Source organism: Agelaius tricolor, unplaced genomic scaffold (assembly GCF_023055355.1).
Source record: "Agelaius tricolor isolate 1412-34295 unplaced genomic scaffold, bAgeTri1.0.p SCAF_7, whole genome shotgun sequence".
Taxonomy (NCBI): domain Eukaryota; kingdom Metazoa; phylum Chordata; class Aves; order Passeriformes; family Icteridae; genus Agelaius; species Agelaius tricolor.
Window position 1 is genome coordinate 452100 of NW_027269267.1, and position 18624 is coordinate 470723.

The 18624-nt window shown below is 58.0% G+C and overlaps 1 protein-coding gene across 9 annotated transcripts in view; it reads left to right on the forward strand.

The window, feature by feature from the left end:
• STIM1 (stromal interaction molecule 1) overlaps window positions 1-18624 on the forward strand; it is a 73508-nt gene that overhangs the window by 45188 nt on the left and 9696 nt on the right. For 3 of the 9 annotated variants that reach the window (XM_071430015.1, XM_071430020.1, XM_071430019.1), the window contains exons 7-12: window positions 2596-2773; window positions 7715-7882; window positions 9347-9447; window positions 11490-11725; window positions 17000-17066; window positions 17320-17390. In XM_071430015.1, coding sequence (XP_071286116.1) covers window positions 2596-2773; window positions 7715-7882; window positions 9347-9447; window positions 11490-11725; window positions 17000-17066; window positions 17320-17390 — 821 coding nt within the window. Of the gene's footprint in view, window positions 1-2595; window positions 2774-7714; window positions 7883-9346; window positions 9448-11489; window positions 11726-13877; window positions 13959-16999; window positions 17391-18624 lie in introns of all 9 variants that reach the window. The other 6 variants (XM_071430012.1, XM_071430014.1, XM_071430017.1 and 3 more) reach the window with 3 other exon arrangements.

Below are 18624 nucleotides of genomic sequence, written 5' to 3' on the forward strand. Positions count from 1 at the left end.
TCCTCATCCCTGGGAGGAAAGGAGGTGAACTGGGAGGCCTCTAGGGGGAAATATCCCTTCTCTTCCTCATCCTTGCCCAGTGGGGTCCAGCTGGGATCTTCAGCTGCCACAGGAACAGTGAAAACTCCGGACAGCCCCAGTGCTTCAAGACTTGTGGAGAAGTTGTGCTGCAGTTCTGCTCAGAGGCTTCACTTTCAGGGCTTGAAGGGCCCTGCTGTGCTGGCTGGGTGAAGCTCAGCGCTGAGCAGCCCTCTGGAAGGCACAGGATGCCTCTCCAGTGCCAGTGCTGCTGGAATTTGCTGAGCAGCTCAGACATGCTCCTGAGGAGCTGGGAATGTTCCTACCAAACCCCAGCCTTTACTCAGCTCCAGAGCACCTTGGAGAACACCCTGCAGCAGTGGCACTTCCCAGGCCATTAAGTGACTCATCAACATCATCAAGTCTTGGCACATCCTACTGAAGCCCGAAAGGAGTGGGCGGGTCTGTTTTGGAGATGTGTGGATTGTATGGAAGCTCCTGGAATGTGAGCCCCCTGCTTGCCCAGAGCAGCTGGGGCTGCCCCTGCATCCCTGGCAGTGCCCAAGGCCAGGTTGGACCCTAGGGCTGGGAGCACCTGGGACAGTGGGAGGTGTCCCTGCCATGGCAGGGGTGGTCTCACTGCTGTTCCTGGTGCTGGGGGAGCTCTGTCCCAAGCCAGCTGCAGCAGCCAAGCCCTGGTGCCCGTGCATGACCCCATCCTTGTGTGCTGCCCCTGCCCCACTCAGCTAAAAACAACCATAAAGACCCCTCAACTGTGCCCCCGAATCCCATGGTCATCCCCATGGCCAGGCATGAGGGGGATATGTCACCAGTGTGTCACTTGTGTGAGTGGACATTGGGTGTAGGGCATGACAGGACCCAGGGCTGTGCCAGCAGGGTGTGTGGGTGTCCTGGTGACTGCAGGGCTGTGCCAGCAGGGCCTGTCCCAGCTGGTGTCAGACATGTGTTTTTGGTTCTGCAGCAGCTCTTTGTCACTGTCATCTTCACTTTGGGACAGCTCCATGTCTCTGTTCAATTCCCCTTGGTTATGGTCTTGGCCAATGGTGTCTGTCCCTTGGGGCAGCTCTTGGTCTCTGTTCAGTGCCCCTTGGGGCAGCTCTTGGTCTCTGTTCAGTGCCCCTTGGGGCAGCTCTTGGTCTCTGTTCAGTGTCCCTTGGGGCAGCTCTTGGTCTCTGTTCAGTGTCCCTTGGGGCAGCTCTTGGTCTCTGTTCAGTGCCCCCTGGGGCAGCTCCAGGTGGGTGCAGTCTCCCCTGGGACAGGTGACACTCGGATCCTCTCTGAGGGTCACTGGCCCAGCTGGTGCCCTGCCAGCCTCACAGCCCTGCTGGGAGCCTCAGCACAGGCCAGCTCCTCATGGAAGATCCCACTGGTCCATGGGGATCCAGGGTTTCATTGCTGCCATATATTCCTGCTGATTCAGTCTGTCATGAGGAGGAATAAGAGCATCCAGGCAGGATTAAGCAGTGTCTGAATTTGCAGGATTTTGTGGGAGGAATGTGGATCCATCCCATCTGAGTGGTCTGATGGGCTCTGGCAGATCTTCCCCTGCTTTGTTTTATCGAAGTCTTCACTTGGGTGAAAATACCAAAAATTGACCTTAATTTGAGACTCATTAGAGGAAACCTGGGTGTGCTGTGGGAAATGAAGAAAATGCATCCATTTGATAAACGAATCAAGCTGAGACCGAGCAGTTGACAACTTCCTTTATTCCCAGCCACAGTGAACTGTCTCCCTGCCATCCCTTGGGCAGGGCAGGGCAGGGCTGCTTTTGGTGAGCAGAGCACAGGATTTGACCTGGTGGGCAGAGCAGAGCACAGGGCTGATTTGGTGAGCAGAGCTGGCTCTGGGGGGCAGCCCTGGTCCTGGCTCCCTCCAGGGCCTGGGGAGCTGGCCCAGCCCTGGTCCTGGCCCTGCAGGGTCTGTGGAGCTGGCCCAGCACTGGTCCTGGCCCTGGCTGCCTGCAGGGAGCTGCCCAGCACTGGCCCTGGCCCTGTCCCTGGCTGCCTTCAGGAAGCTGGCCCAGCCCTGGCCCTGGCTGCCTGCAGGGAGCTGCCCAGCACTGGCCCTGGCCCTGGCTGCCTGCAGGGAGCTGCCCAGCACTGGCCCTGGCCCTGGCTGCCTGCAGGGAGCTGCCCAGCACTGGCCCTGGCTCTGGCTGCCTGCAGGGAGCTGCCCAGCCCTGGCTCTGGCTGCCTGCAGGGAGCTGCCCAGCACTGGCCCTGGCCCTGGCTGCCTGCAGGGAGCTGCCCAGCACTGGCCCTGGCCCTGTCCCTGGCTGCCTTCAGGAAGCTGGCCCAGCCCTGGCTCTGGCTGCCTGCAGGGAGCTGCCCAGCCCTGGCTCTGGCTGCCTGCAGGGAGCTGCCCAGCACTGGCCCTGGCCCTGGCTGCCTGCAGGGAGCTGCCCAGCACTGGCCCTGGCCCTGTCCCTGGCTGCCTTCAGGAAGCTGGCCCAGCCCTGGCCCTGGCTGCCTGCAGGGAGCTGCCCAGCGCTGGCCCTGGCCCTGGCTGCCTGCAGGGAGCTGCCCAGCACTGGCCCTGGCCCTGTGTGTGTTGCAGGCTGCAGAAGGCGCAGGAGGAGCACCGCTCCGTGGAGGTGGAGAAGGTGCACCTGGAGAAGAAGCTGCAGGACGAGATCAGCATTGCCAAGCAGGAGGCGCACCGGCTGCGGGAGCTGCGCGAGGGCACCGAGAACGAGCTCAGCCGGCAGAAATACGCTGAGCAGGAGCTGGAGCAGGTGAGCCTCACCTGGGCAGCACCTGCACACGCCTGGCACTGAGGGCAGTGCCGCTGCATCCCTCTGGGCAATCACAGAAACACAGAATGGCTGCCTTGGGAGGGCCATAAATCCCACCCAGTGCCAGCCCTGCCATGGCAGGGACACCTCCCACTGTCCCAGGTGCTCCCAGTCCCAGTGTCCAGCCTGGCCTTGGGCACTGCCAGGGATCCAGGGGCAGCCCCAGCTGCTCTGGGCACCCTGAGCAGGGCACAGGGACACAATCCCAATCCCTTTCCTCTGCCCACCCTGTGAGATCAGCCCAGGGCACAGGGATTTCAGGTCCCAGTGCTCATGGCCAGGCCCTGTGGAGCTTCTCCCACCAATCTCCAGCTCCTTCTCCCAGGGCTGCTCCCAGTCCATTCTCCCCAGGCTGTGTTTGTGCTGGGGTTGCCCCCAGCCAGCTGCAGGCCTTGCCCTTGGTCCTGCTGAGCTGCACGAGGCTGGCAGGGTCCCAGCTCTCAGCCTGCCCAGGTGCCTCTGGATGCCCCATCCCATTCCTGCAGGGTGTGCCCACAGCACCAGCTCTGTGTCACTGCCAGGCTGGGGCTGCCCTGGATCCCTGTCCCTGCTCTGGATCCCTGTCCCTGCTCTGGATCCCTGTCCCTGCTCTGGATCCCTGTCCATGCCCTGGATCCCTGTCCCTGCCCTGGATCCCTGTCCCTGTCACCAACAAAGACATTCCCAGTGCCTGTCCTGGCTCCTGAGGGACTCCAGTCCTCACTGCTCTCCAACCCCCTGAATCCAGTGATGCTGCTGCTCTTTTGCCTTTGCTTTCCTACTCCCCTTTATGGAGGAAAAGCCCTGAGTCTCTTTTCCATGGTGTCCATTACACATCCCAGTCACTGCTGTGGTGTTGGACAGGGCAGGTGCTGGCACCTGGCGACATCCCAGCAGGAGGAGAGGGGTTGGACTTGCCCTGGAGCTGCACCCTCTGGCATTTCTGACTCCCTCCCCAGTCCATGCAGTCTCTCTTCGTTTGTGTTCATGGATTTAGGACAGATTTAGAATGAGTTCAGTTATGCTTTCCATGTTTTCTCATGGATCAGAGTGTGTGTAAGGGTTGGAATAGCCCTCTGAGACTATCCAGGCCAGCCCTTCCCCAGCACTGCCAAGGCCACCCCTGACCATGTCCCCATTTGCCACATCCTGTTAAATCCCTCCATGGATGTGACCCCAGCATTGCCCTGGGCAGCCTGTGTCAGGGCTGGACAACCCTTTCCATAAGGAAATTTTCCCAGTTTCCAACCTTAACTTCCCCAAACCTACAAGGAAGTCCAAACCCTCAATCCCAGTAGCTGCTTTCTGTCTTGCCTGAGGAACAATTCTCACCTGGCTGCAAGTTACAGATCAGTTTAAACTGAGACTGGAGCCAGACCTGCATGAGCCAGGCAGGTTCCTTGGATGTTCCAAGGCCATGTGTTTGTGTGTGTATCCTCCCTGCTGTGTCCAGTCTTTTTTGCCACCATGGAGGACGGGGATGAAACCAGGGCAGGAATCCAGGGCTTCCCCAGGCAAGGCAGGACCAAGTGTCCTGAGAGCCCTGGGGCAGTCAGTGCAGGGGGACAAACAGCAAATTCCCTTCCTCCCTGGGAGTGCAGCAGCCCCGAGCCCCTCAGGAGTGCTCTGATCCATCCTCCTGTGGCCATCCAGCCTCTGCACAGGGCCTGGGGTGTCCCTGCTGGCACAGACAGCCCCTGGGGCAGTGTGTTTGGGCATGGTGGGGCTGGGAGCCCTGGGCCCCAGCTCTGGAGCAGCCCAGCTCTCACCCTGCCCTTGCCCTGCGTTCCCATCAAGGAGCCCAGGAGCTGGTGTGACCTGTGAGCTGCCCAGGCTGAAGGCAGGTGAGTACTGCAGTGTCCCACAGCACTGTGTGACAGTAACCCCAGCACTGCCCCACTGCCCCAGGACACCTGTGACATTAACCTGTCACCCCTGTGACCCCACACTGCTCCCAGGGAGCCTTAACACAGACCTGCTCTGCACCAGGGTTCTGATCACCCAGGCCACGCTGGAGCCTTGGGATGGTCCTGCTGCAGTTGGGTGTATGGGATGGAGAGTGTCCTGTTCCCAGGATCTCCATCCATCTCTCCCTCCTCACTGGGGCACCTTCCACAGACCCCAGTGGGGCCACAGAGAACACTGAGGGAATTGTGGAATAGAATCCCACACCGGTTTGGGCTGGAAAGACCTTAAATCTCATCCCATCCCACCCCTGCCATGGCAGGGACACCTCCCACTGTCCCCAGTGCCCAGCCTGGCCTTGGGCACTGCCAGGGATGCAGGGGCAGCCCCAGCTGCTCTGGGCACCCTGTGCCAGGGCCTGCCCACCCTGCCAGGGAACAATTCCTCATGGCCAAGATCCCACCCAGCCCTGCCCTCTGGCACTGGCAGCCATTCCCTGGGTGCTGTCCCTGCAGGCCTTGTCCCCAGTCCCTCTGCAGCTCTCCTGGAGCCCCTGCAGGCCCTGCCAGGGGCTCTGAGCTCTGCCTGGAGCTTCTCCTATCCAGGTGAGCACCCCCAGCTCTCCCAGCCTGGCTGCAGAGGGGCTCCAGCCCTGGAGCAGCTCTGGGGCTCCTCTGGCCTGGCTCCTGGAGCTCCACATCCTCCTGCTCTTGGGCCCCAGGGCTGGAGGCTCTGCAGGTGGGGTTTCACCAGGGCAGAGTATGACTTTTATATAAATTTCCCTATAAATTGTTACTCTTAGTGATCCAAATGGGGTCTTAAAGGTCTTCCCAGGAGAATGGAGACACACACAATGTAACTCCTGTTTGCACGGACTCCCTCAGAACCATGAGAGTTTGGGTCATGGACACTCATTTTAGCCACTGGTCCTTGCCTGTGCCACAGCACTTCCCTTTCCCACCATTCCCTAAAAACCTTGTTCCTGTGAGTGTTATGAGCACTCCTCTACCCCTAACAACCAGTGACAGATTTCCTACCCATGTTTCCTCTGTATTCCCAAATCCCAGATGCCTGTGGGTGATGGTCAGAGTTCTGCTGAGGTGGGAGCAGCACCTGACTGGTGCTGCTGGTGTGCAATGGGAAAAGCCAGGAGAAACCCAGGCTCTGGGACTGATTTGGGCAGTTTTATACTGAACAGCCCTAAATCACACACAAGTGGCACAAGTGTTTGACCTGTGGTGTGTGGTGCCTCAGGGCTGCTCCTGGATGGATGCTCCTTCTGGGTAAAACACACAATTTCAGAGATCTGCCTCTACCCTGGGGCTCCTGGCTCCCTGAAAACCCCCAGGCTGAGTTAAAGCAGAACACATCCAGGGCAAAGCTCCAAGAGTGAGCAGTGCTGCACAAAACCCCTGCTCTGCATCCGCCCACCGCCGCCAGGCACGGCCTGCCCGTGGGCTGGGAGCTGCAGGAGCAGGGCAGTGCTGGGCTGGCAGGCACAGCCCCCCTGAGCCCCAGGGCGCTGTGGTGGCACAGTGCCCATCCCTGCAGCGTGCCCTGGCGTTGTGGTGCCGTCCTGCTGCTGCTCCAGGCTGGCACACCTTCCCTTCCTGTAGGGCTTGCCAGGCTGTGGAAGCCTCTCCACAGGGTGGGCACTGCAGCACACCCCTTCATTCCTGGGGGTCTGCACCACTGCAGGCTTTTCTGTGAGGCTGCAGTGTGCTCAGCTGGCTTCTCAGCCAGTCCCTTCTAATCCTTGTCTCTGTGGGGTGTCAGCGTGTGCAGGAGCCTGGGGATGAAGGAGACACCCCAGGAGTGGCTGATGCAGCCAGGCTGTTTCTTTTCCTGACCAGCAGCACATGTTTTGTGTCTAAATATTTTTCTCACTTTGTGCAGTGTGGAATTTGTCTCCTGACGAGCTCCCTGGGCTTGGCTGGGAGCTGTGGTGAGACAGGGATTGCCTGTCAGGGGCTCTGCCTCCACAGGGGGAGTTACAGACAGGCAGCAAGCTCTGCAGAGCTTCTAGAGGCTGCAGAATCCCCAGAGCATCCTCTCTGCGAGCCTAATTCCCTTTTAACCACCTCATGTACCATGCCATCAGCTCCAGAGGGGTTTCCTGTGGCTCCTGGTGATGAGGAGGGGTTGAGAGGGAGCTCAGCTGGGAATTTCTGGGGAAGGAGCTCAGCTTAGGGTGGCAGGATTGGTCCCTGGGAGGTTCTGGTGCTCAGAGCACAGTCCTGGCTGTGAGTTTCTAGGGAAGGGGCTCAGCTTAGGGTGGCAGGAATGGTCCCTGGGAGGTTCTGGTGCTCAAAGCATGGTGCTGGCTGTGAGTTTCTGGGGAAGGAGCTCAGCTTAGGGTGGCAGGATTGGTCCCTGGGAGGTTCTGGTGCTCAAAGCATGGTGCTGGCTGTGAGTTTCTGGGGAAGGAGCTCAGCTTAGGGTGGCAGGATTGGTCCCTGGGAGGTTCTGGTGTCCAGAGCACAGTCCTGGCTGTGAGTTTCTGGGGAAGGAGCTCAGCTTAGGGCGGCAGGAATGGTCCCTGGGAGGTTCTGGTGCTCAAAGCATGGTGCTGGCTGTGAGTTTCTAGGGAAGGGGCTCAGCTTAGGGTGGCAGGATTAGTCCCTGGGAGGTTCTGGTGTTCAGAGCACAGAGCTGGCTGGGAGTTTCTAGGGAAGGGGCTCAGCTTGGGGCGGCAGGATTGGTCCCTGGGAGGTTCTGGTGCTCAGAGCACAGTCCTGGCTGTGAGTTTCTGGGGAAGGGGCTCAGCTTGGGGCGGCAGGATTGGTCCCTGGGAGGTTCTGGTGCTCGGAGCAGCAGCCTGCCCTGTGGGTGGCTCCTCTCCCACACCCCCCAGGATGCGACCACTCCTCCAGAGGGGTTTCCTGCTGCCAGACCTGGTGCAGCTGCCTGGGCAGGGGGGTGGCAGCAGAGGGGGAGGAGCTGTGGGAGGGCCGTGTCCCCACAGCCGCTCCATGTGTCCCGGGTGCCTGTCCCCAGGTGCGGATGGCGCTGAAGAACGCGGAGAAGGAGCTGGAGTCCCACTGCAGCTGGGCTGCCCCCGAGGCCCTGCAGAAGTGGCTGCAGCTGACCCACGAGGTGGAGGTGCAGTACTACAACATCAAGAAGCAGAACGCAGAGAAGCAGCTGCTGGTGGCCAAGGAAGGGGTGAGAGCTGCAGTGGCCTCCTGCTGGGTCCCTGGGGAGGGCTGGGGGTAAACCTGCAGACATGGGTCTCTGCATCTTCTTGGGTTTGTGGCATCGTGGAATCCCTGAGTGCCTTGGGTTGGGAAGGACCTCAAAGTTCATCTCATTCCGTGGGCAGGGACACCTTTGATTTCATCCCAGGTGCTCCCAGCCTCAGTGCCCAGCCTGGCCTTGGGCACTGCCAGGGATGCAGGGGCAGCCCCAGCTGCTCTGGGCACCCTGTGCCAGGGCCTGCCCACCCTGCCAGGGAACAATTCCTCATTGCCAAGATCCCATCCAGCCCTGCCCTCAGCTCAAGGGCAGTTTCTCTCTTCATGCCTTAAATTTATGTCTTGTAAAAGTGCAGCACAAGTGAGATGTGAGCAGGGGCTGAGCATGATGAGGATGAGGATGGTGTTCCTGAGGCATGGGCTCTCAGGGTGGGCAGGTCCCACCCTGGGTGCTGCTGGAGCCCTGGGGATCTGGGGCAGGGGTGCTGCCCTGGGTGCTGGGTGAGCAGGAGGCTTTGCACCTCCCAGCACCATCCCTGCTCCAGGTGATGAGCATGCACAGGCAGTGCAATCCCAGATCCTGAATCATCGCTGCATTCCTGGTCTGGGATTTCTGTGCTAGCCCTGAGGGATGAGCCCAGGGAGCTGTTGTGACTCGTCCTCGTCCCCGTGGCCATATGGAGCTGAGCTGGCAGGAGGGAAAACTGTCTGCCTTCCTCTGCTTTGATTGGGAACATTCGAACATTCCAACAGTTTTCCTTTGGCTGTGTCACTTCTTGCACCCACATCCTTGGCTCTCCTAAGTCCCAGGTTCCTGCACTGGAGCTGGGAATGGAAGAGCTGTGGGAGACTTTAATTTCTGATACAATGGCACAAACTCAACCTCAAACCAGAAATCCTCCTCAGCCCACGCCCTGGGGTGTGTTTGGTGGTTATTCAGGGGAGGGATGAGCCAATGTGTGAGAGCCCTTCACTGAGTGAGGTACCTGGCTCATGGAATCATGGAATGGGTTGGGTTGGGTTGGGTTGGAGAAACCCTGGGAGACCTTCAAGTCCACCTATTCCCCGAGCAGTGCCAAGGCCACCACTGCCCCATGTCCCCAGGTGCCACATCCACAGGGCAGTGAAATCCCTCCAGGGATGGGGACTCCAGCTCTGCCCTGAAATGTCAGCCTTTTCAGTTCAGTTCCCTCTGATTTTTGGGAAGCTGGGAGAAGGGAACATGAAATCCCCAACCTGCTGCTTGCTTCTGGGGAATTCCTCACCCCAGTGTCAGGGAGAGCAGCATTCCTCAGTAATGCCACCATTCCCTCTATTCCCACATGTGCAGGCAGCTGCAGGGACTGTTCCTGTCTCAGCCCATCCAGGATGTCCATGGCCTGGAGGAAACTTCAGGTTGTCTTCTTTCTGTGACCTTTCTCTGTTGATATTCCAGGCTGAAAAGATCAAAAAGAAGCGAAACACCCTTTTTGGGACGTTCCATGTTGCTCACAGTTCCTCTCTGGATGATGTGGATCATAAAATCCTAACTGCAAAGTGAGTGTCTGCTCAGCACCCCCCTCTTCATCCCTCCCCTGTCCCAGGCACGAGTGTCCTCACCTCTGCAGGGCCTCTGGGGCTCATTTTGCTGAACTTGTGTTGTCCTCAGTGACCTGGGGTTGGACTTGCTCCTCTTGATCAATAACCTGATTTTACCTGTGAGAAACGGAGTCACAGCTACATGGAGCAATTAAAAGTCCTGCCAAAACGAGGTTCCAGGAGGCTGCAGGATGCTTAGGGGATTGTCATGGAATGGCTGGAGCTGGGAGGGACCCTAAATCCCACCCAGTGCCACCCCTGCCATGGCAGGGACACCTCCCACTGTCCCCAGTGCCCAGCCTGGCCTTGGGCACTGCCAGGGATGCAGGGGCAGCCCCAGCTGCTCTGGGCACCCTGTGCCAGGGCCTGCTCACCCTGCCAGGGAACAATTCCTCATGGCCAAGATCCCACCCAGCCCTGCCCTCTGGCACTGGCAGCCATTCCCCCTTGTTGTTATCCCTGGGTACTTCAGCTGCTGCTGCTGCATTTTTAAATTGCTGCATTCCTGGAATTGGAATGAAAAGTGTCTCACATGTCAGGATGCACAGCTGACCCCAGCTGACCCTAACATCACCCCCTCCTCTTTAAACTATGTAGACTTTTTTAATAGTTTTGTTAATTTTTTGTTGATTGTATTGGAGTAAACAAGGTACTATGATTAGTAGTACACTTATAGTACAACTATAATAGTTGTACAATAGTACACTGGTTGTACAATAGTACAACTATTATAGTTGTACTACTGGTTGTACAATAGTACAAATGTTATGATAACTAAAATGTATACATTCATTTTTAAAAGCTTTTTTTTACTTACAATATGAAATTTTATTTATTAAATCAGCTATTTAACTAAGTTTTATGATCAACTTTAATTTTTGATACACTTTTGTCAATGTTTTTGTAAATTGATTCTGACTGATAGATTTTTAATATATATATTTTTATATATATTATATATAAATATATATTTATATATTTTATGTATAAAGATATATACATTATATATACATTTTATATATAAATATCTATTTATATATGCATTATATAAAATATTTTGTTATATATTATATATAATAAATATATTTTTATATATTTTATATATATTTATGCATTTTTATATTTATGTATACATTTTTAAAGTATAAAAATGCATTTAAAAATTTTTTTATATATACGTTTTTTTAAATCTTCATGTCTGTGTGTTAACAAAAGAAAATCAGTTGTAGCCTTGTTGTGTAAGAAATCCAAGTGTACCCCAGGCAGTGCAGGGGCTGTGTCCCCAGGCAGTGCCTGCATTGTCCCTGTGTGTCCCTGTGTCCCCAGACAAGCTCTGAGCACCCCAGGCAGTGCAGGGGCTGTGTCCCCAGGTGCTGCAGGGTCAGTGTCCCCATGCCTGCCTGCATTGTCCCCGTGTGTCCCTGTGTCCCCAGGCACTTCAGGGGCCGTGTCCCCAGGCCTACCTGCATTGTCCCTGTGTGTCCCTGTGTCCCCAGGCAGTGCAGGGTCAGTGTCCCCATGCCTGCCTGCATTGTCCCTGTGTCCCCAGGGCAGTGCAGGAGCTGTGTCCCCATGCCTGCCTGCATTGTCCCTGTGTCCCCATGCCTGCCTGCATTGTCTCTCTGTTCCCTGTGTCCCCAGGCAGTGCAGGGGCCATGTCCCCATGCCTGCCTGCATTGTCCCTATGTGTCCCTGTGTCCCCATGCCTGCCTGCATTGTCCCTGTGTGTCCCTGTGTCCCTATGCCTGCCTGCATTGTCCCTATGTGTCCCTGTGTCCCCATGCCTGCCTGCATTGTCCCCGTGTGTCCCTGTGTCCCCAGGCAGTGCAGGGGCCGTATCCCCATGCCTGCCTGCATTGTCCCTGTGTCCCCAGGCGGTGCAGGGGCCGTGTCCCCATGCCTGCCTGCATTGTCCCTGTGTGTCCCTGTGTCCCCAGGCAGTGCAGGGTCAGTGTCCCCATGCCTGCCTGCATTGTCCCCGTGTGTCCCTGTGTCCCCAGACAAGCGCTGAGCGAGGTGACGGCGGCGCTGCGGGAGCGGCTGCACCGCTGGCAGCAGATCGAGCTGCTCTGCGGCTTCCAGATCGTCAACAACCCCGGCATCCCCTCGCTGGCCTCGGCCCTCAACATCGACCCGGGCTGGATGGGCACGCCCCGGCCCAACCCCTCCCACTTCATCATCACCGACGACGTGGATGACCTGGACGAGGAGCTGGTGTCACCCATGTCCATGCAATGTACGGCAGCCCGGGGACGAATGGGGGGCCCTGGCAATGGGGCATGGGGGGCTCCCTGGGAATGCAGGGGCTCCCTGGGAATGAGAGCTCTGGAGATTCCTTGGGACTGGGTGGGGGGTCCCTGGGAATGGGGGCTCCCTGAGAATGGGGGAGCTCCCTGGGAATGTGGGCTCTGGAAGCTCCCTGGTAATGGGGCTCTGGGGGGTCTCCATGGGGAATGGGAGCTGCCTGGGAATGTGGGGAGCTCCCTGGGAATGGGGGCTCCTTGGGAATGGGGTTCCCCTGGGAACAGGGGCTGTGTCTGCTGGGGCTGGGGGCTGTGGCACAGAGCAGACCTGGATCTGTAGTTCACCTATATGAGGAGGGAATAATTGATCCAAGCTGGGTTTTCCATGCCCACAGACCAGAGTTAGTCCATCAGGGTCAGGAACATCCCTAACAGGCCAGGCCCCACTGCTGGGGTTGTTTGGAGCCTGGTAATGCCAGCATGACTGGTAATTTAGGAACTGTTAATCATCATTTCATTCTGTCTGTGATGTTCTGGTCAACTCAGTGATTTAAGCATTTACCAAAAACCCCAACCAAAGGCATGGGTAGACATGGCAGTGGGACAGGAAAAGGGATTATCCCCATGTCCCCTTGGCCTGAGCACGTTTTTGGGATTGAAAGGACTCAAGGTTGTCCCTCCTGAGGCCCAGCTGGACCTGCATCCTGCAGCATTCTGGGTGGGAGCAGCATTCTGGCAGCCTCAGGGACCTGTTAAACACTCCCTGGAGCCCAGGCTGCCCCAGATCCCAGCTCTGTGCAGGCCTTGGGCTCAGCCACGGGCACCTCCTGTCCCTCTTTGTTGGTAGCAGAGAGCACCACTCCCAGGGTGGCTGTCCCTGCTCTGCCAAGCCCAGACCCCACAGAGGGAGGGCTGAGCGTGGATCACCCTGTGCCTGTGACCCCTCAGCTGCTGGAATTACCCACAGGGGTGGGTGGCACTGTCACCTTCTCTGCAGCAGCTGGCAGCCAGCCCTGGCTGCTGTTCCTGCCTGCAGCTGGCCCAGGTCCTGCCTTGCTTCTCCCAAAAGGCATTTTCCAAATAGTGTCCCCTTGGGTAGAGCAGGGACAGGGCCTTGGGGACACAGGAGCAGCACCTGGCAGGGCACAGCACCCTGATCCAGGCACTGTCATGGAATCACAGAGTAGATTGGCTTGGAAGGACCTTAAAGCCCAGCCAGTGCCACCCCTGCCATGGCAGGGACACCTCCCACTGTCCCAGGCTGCTCCAGCCCCAGTGCCCAGCCTGGCCTTGGGCCCTGCCAGGGATGCAGGGGCAGCCCCAGCTGCTCTGGGCCACTCTGGACAATTTAACCCGAGCCAGGGCTGTGTGGGGGAGCAGGAGGGAGCAGCAGAAGGGTCTCAGGGCTGGCACTGTGTGCTGCAGGAGGTGCCCTCTGTGCCAGGCCCACATCCCCTCAGCCTGGGGGGAGCTCAGGGTAGGGCCAGGGGAGGCAGAGCTTGGAGGCTTTGGGTAGGGCAGGAGGAAGGGGGGTACCTGTGTGTTCCCAGGGCTCTGCAGACACGGGGGCTGCAGCCACAGTCTGTGGGATCAGCTCTGCTTGGGGACATTAAAGCTTCAGGGAAGGGAAGCTCCTTTTCATTATCACTCACCCTCAGAATCAGGCTGGACATCTCTGATAAAGCCCTGGCACAGCCCCAGCTGGGCACTGGTGGCAGGGACGCTTGGACAGTCCCAGGTGACACCTGGGGGCCTGAGCTGGCCCAGGTGGGAGCCTCCAGCCCCGATTTCAGCTTCTTGGCACTTGAAACACCTCGAGTGAGGCATTTCCAGAGAGCACTTCCATCATGCCAGGGGTGGGCAGAGAGCCTGCCCAGCTGTGTGCCCAGCTGTGTGCCCAGCTGTGTGCCCAGCTGCTCACCTGCCTGCCCCTTCTGCTCCCTCCTCCCTGCAGGTGAAACACCTGTGCCAAGCACTCCAGTTCCCAAAGCAAGGCAGCCTTTCCCTAGGGTTTCCTTCCTTGGTGTGCAAAGCCTGCCTCAGGAGAGCAGTGTTTCTCCTGCCCAGGTGTGCTGTGAGGACCTGTGCTGCCTCCCCCAGTAAATCCCATCTCTCTCTCTCCTGTTCCCACCTGGCTGCCCCCAGATGCAGCCTGGCTTTTCGGGCGCAGGTTCAGCGACCGCTCCTCGCTGTCCTCGGAGGATCAGTCCCTCTGGAAATACCCTGGTTTGGTTCTCTTCAATTTTATTCTCATTTTTTTATTCTGCCCTCTGGCCTTTTTCTGGACTAAAATCCATCCACCAATTTTCCATCTTTCTGGCACGGGAACTAATGAATGTATCTGTCCTCACTGAGCCATCGCCACCTGCACTAACCCCGGGAAGAGTCTGGTGGGATGAAGAAGAATCTCAGCTGCAGCTCCCACGTGCTGCTGGGAGCAGTGGGGGAATCTGGGGGGTTGGACTCACTCCATTTTACCCCTGAGGTGGAGATGAAGGACCCAGTGAGGCCAGGAGGAGGTGACAGCATTCCCTGTCCCATCCCACCTCCTTCCCTGCTGCCCTGTCCCTCCCTGCAGGTGCTGTGTTCCCTCAGAATCCCTAAATAAACTGAGCAGTGCCACTCTTAGGGAATCCTGTCCCTGGGGTTGGCACACAGCCTCCAGGCCTTGGCTTCCTTTGGAAGCCTCCCCTTCAGAGGGAGACAGAGCAGGTGCATGTGCCAGCCTTGAGCAGGGAGGGCTTTTCCTTGGGCAGGGAATTGGGGGAATGTTGGTAAAACGTGGGTCTGGAGGGAAGTGGTGGGTCTGGGAAGCCAGGTTCCAGCCCCTGCTCCAGAGCTCAATGCAGGGCAAGTCTTGGAGAGCACGAAGGTGGGAACTACTGAGTTGGGAAATAGGGGGTGGAACACCAGGAAAAAATGGGGAATCCTTAGGGAAAAAAGCATGGCCCAAGGGCAAAAGAAACCTGTGGCAGAAACCCATCACCCTAGTGAATTACTCTGCAGTCAGATCCTTGTGAACCCTCCACAGTGAGATTCCCAAACAGGAATTACAGCCCTGGAGCTGAATTTTAAAAATCTTGCAATAGAATAGTGTAAAATTCCAAGTTCATGGATGGGCACTGTAGGGAGCAAAGAGCAGTGGGAAAGACTGGGGTTCACCTTGGGGCTGTGGAAACAGCCAAGCTGCCAGAATTATTATTCCTTCTTATTCCTTCTTCCACTGGAAATATGTCCCTGTGGCTCTTTCAGCCCTGAGTCATTCTGCCAGAGGAGCCCTGTGTGTCCAGCTGGGATTTTCCAGAGCAGGGATTGCTGGTTCTTCCATTCCCAAAGGAGCTCTCCTCCTCCTCCATTTCTGAGCTTTCCTGTCTCTGCATCTTTTTAACCCATTTGTACATTATTTCTTATGCACATAAGAAATCCTGAGCAATCCTGAACACCTTATCTCCTGCCAGAGGAGGATCATGTTCTATGGAATGGGGATGGAATAAAGCCAGCTGGGGATGGGGCTGCAGCCCTGGGATCTCACTCCCCATGGTGGAGGGAGCATTCCCAAGGCTCCAGGCAGGTGAAGGGGCCTCCCCTGGCTCTGGGGGTGACCCTGGGGGCAGGTGTGGGGCACAGGCAGCTGCTCAGGGCTTGCTGGGCTCCAGTTCCAGCCAGCTGTGACCACAGGGCTGGAGAGATCCTGGGGAGCTTTGAAGGCAGTTCAGGGACTGGTGCTGGGGCTCCAAAGGACATTCCCATGTGGTTCCCCAGATTAAGGGGAATTGGCAACCACAGGCGAATATTTCTCAGGTTGAGGGGGTCCCTGATCAGTCACAGTGGTCATGGAACAGGCTGGGAGCCCTGAGGCCAGAGTCACGAGTTCAGGCATGGAGGAATCAGGCATGAATCCCAGAAAGTCTGGGTTGGGAGGGACCTTAAATCCATCCAGTGCCACCCCTGCCATGGCAGGGACACCTCCCAGTGTCCCCAGTGCCCAGCCTGGCCTTGGGCACTGCCAGGGATGCAGGGGCAGCCCCAGCTGCTCTGGGCACCCTGTGCCAGGGCCTGCCCACCCTGCCAGGGAACAATTCCTCATTGCCAAGATCCTCAACCCCAATATTTTCAACCAACCAGGGAACTGCCCCTGGATCCCTGGCAGTGCCCAGGGCCAGGTTGGACACTGGGGCTTGGAGCAGCCTGGGACAGTGGGAGGTGTCCCTGCCATGGCAGGGCTGGGAAGAGATGATCTTTGAAGTCCCTCCCAACCCAATCCCTGTATGATTCCATGCTGCCAGGGCTTTGCTCCTGGTGCTACCCCTGTCCAGTGAATCAAGCAGAGCTGAGCTCTGCGAGTAGAGCTTCAGGTGCCAACATTGACCTGCTCACCTGGGGCTCCTGCTTTGGGCTGTGCAGGTCCCACCCAGGGAGCAGGGCTGGAGCCATGAGGTGTCTGTGAGGGTGGAATGGCCCTGGAAGTGCCCTGTTCTTGGCTCTCCAGGTGGGATGAATCACACAGAGCCGCTCTCTGCGTCAGGCAAGATGCTCAGATAAGGTGTTCAGAGGCACCTACATCAGCAATGCTGGAGTTCTCCATGGGCTGGGCATTAATCCAGCATGTTCAGCACCAGCTTAAAGCTGCTTCTGCATTAAACAGGCCCTAACTGCTGGCACGAGGTGGGACAGTGCTGGTGGCATGAGGACAGTGGGATGGTGCTGCTGGGGTGGTGTCAGTGGGACTGGGATGGTGCCAGTGGGGTGGTGTTGCTGTGGTTGGTGGCAGTGGGATGGGGATGGTGCCAGTGGGCTGGTGCTAATGGGGTGGTGCTGCTCTCATGGTGCCAGTGGGCCAGTGCCAGACCTGGCTGAGCTCCGCGGGCCAGGCTGGGCTGTGCTATGCTCTCGCTCTCTCCTGGTGGAGCTCCACAGGCTGGGCTGGGCTGTGCCCTCACTCTCTCCTGGTGGAGCTCCACAGGCCAGGCTATGCCCTCCCTCTGTCCTGGTGGAGCTCCACAGGCCGGGCTGCGCCCTCACTCTCTCCTGGCGGAGCTCCGCAGGCTGGGCTGGGTTGTGCCCTCACTCTCTCCTGGCGGAGCTCCGCAGGCTGGGCTGGGCTGTGCCCTCACTCTCTCCTGGCGGAGCTCCGCAGGCCGGGCCGGGCTGTGCCCTCGCTCTGTCCTGGTGGAGCTCCGCAGGCCGGGCCGGGCTGTGCTCTCGCTCTGTCCTGCAGAGCTCCGTGGGCCGTGCCCTCCCCTCACTGTCCCCCTGTGTCGTTGCAGCTCCGGCCTTGCCCAGCACAGTCCGGCAGCGCCTGGTGGAGCCGCAGCACGGCCACGGATCGCAGAGGTTGGTAGAGAGTCTCGTGCCGGGGCAGCCCGAGGCGGGCCCCGTGGCCCCGCTGCGCGCGGGCCGAGTGTCCCTGCGCCGAATGCACAGCCTCACCTCCGGACAGTCCTTCGGCTCCGACCCGCCCGGCTCCAGCCCATCGCCTGCCTCCACCTCCTCCACCTCCTGCTCCTCATCCACCACCACCGCACCTGCTCCTGCTTGCCATGTCCACCCTATCTATTACCATCACACCACCTCTTATTTCCTCCAGATGGATTCCATCCCCGACCTGCCCCCTCCTGATGTCACCTCTGGAGTTCGCTGTCGCACTGGGAGCTTTGGGTATATTGCTGTTTCTTTTCTAGCCGCCTCCTGCCTGCCGTGCCTCGGAGCTGATGCTTGCTGGGGCGCTCTTTCTCTCACCTTCCTCCTGCCCTTTTCTTTTGGGCCCTTGTTCCGTGATTTATCCACTCTTGTTCCTTCTGCTGCTCTCCCGAGCCGCTGGAGCCTCTGAGGAGGACTCCGTGGGCCATCCCCATGCCCAGGAGCTCAGAGGGGGCGTTCCCAAGGTGCTCTGCTGCTGTTTTACTGCAGCTGAGCAAATGAGAATTCCCAGGTGCTCAGTGTTCCCTGAACAAGGGATGCGAGGAGGTAACAGAGCTGATCACCAAACCTGATCTGATTTGGAGCCTGGACCTCCCTGGGGTCCTCACAAGTGAATTGCAAAGGGAACATGATGGGTGGGCACCACGAGGAAGCAGCTGGAGAAATCTGGGATGGTTTTCAGAGGTGCTAGAGTGGCAGTATAGCAATGTGTTCTGGAGTGCCTCTGGTCTGGTAGGGATGAGGAACAGGGTGGCTAGGGAATGTCTGAGGAGGGAGCTGGAGCTGCTCCTGTTGGCTTTAGCTTGGTCCCCTTCAGTTGGCTCTTTGGTCCATCCTAGGGACTGGTTATCCTCCATCCCTCAATGCCAGAGCTGTCCCAGTTCATGGTGCTGGTGACAGGGAGGAGCAGGAATCTTGCCTGGTGCTCCAAGGGGCCCTGACAGCTTGGCAGGAATGCTGTGTGTCCCAAGCGCAGGGTCAGGCTCCTGGGGTGGCTTTCACCCCAGGGAGATCCCACACATCCTGGTCCCAGGGGTCAGGGGTGCAGCCAGTCCCGAGGTGTTGTGTCCCTGTGGGATCCCCTGGGACACTGGGATGTGTGCTCGTGGCCTCAGCTGTGCCAGGCACTCAATGCAGGCAGTGGGGAGGCTGTGATGGACCAGGGAATCCTGTTCCTGCCAGGTCATTCCATCTCTGTTCCATGCTTTCTCCATGGCAAAATTAAAATCAGTCTGCTGACCCTCAGTAGTGGGAGCAGACTGCTGGGAGAGTGCTGGAAGTCCCTGGGTGAGGCAGAGGAGAGGGGAAATGTCCTTCCACCATCATTTCTCCAGGCAGGGAAGCATTCCCAGTCACCACATCTTCACCCATCCCAGCACAATGCCCCATTATCCCCTTACCTGTGGGTTCCCCTGCCCTCAGGTGCTGGGATCTCTCCTGGCCTTGTTCACAGTCTCTGGTTTGGATGTTC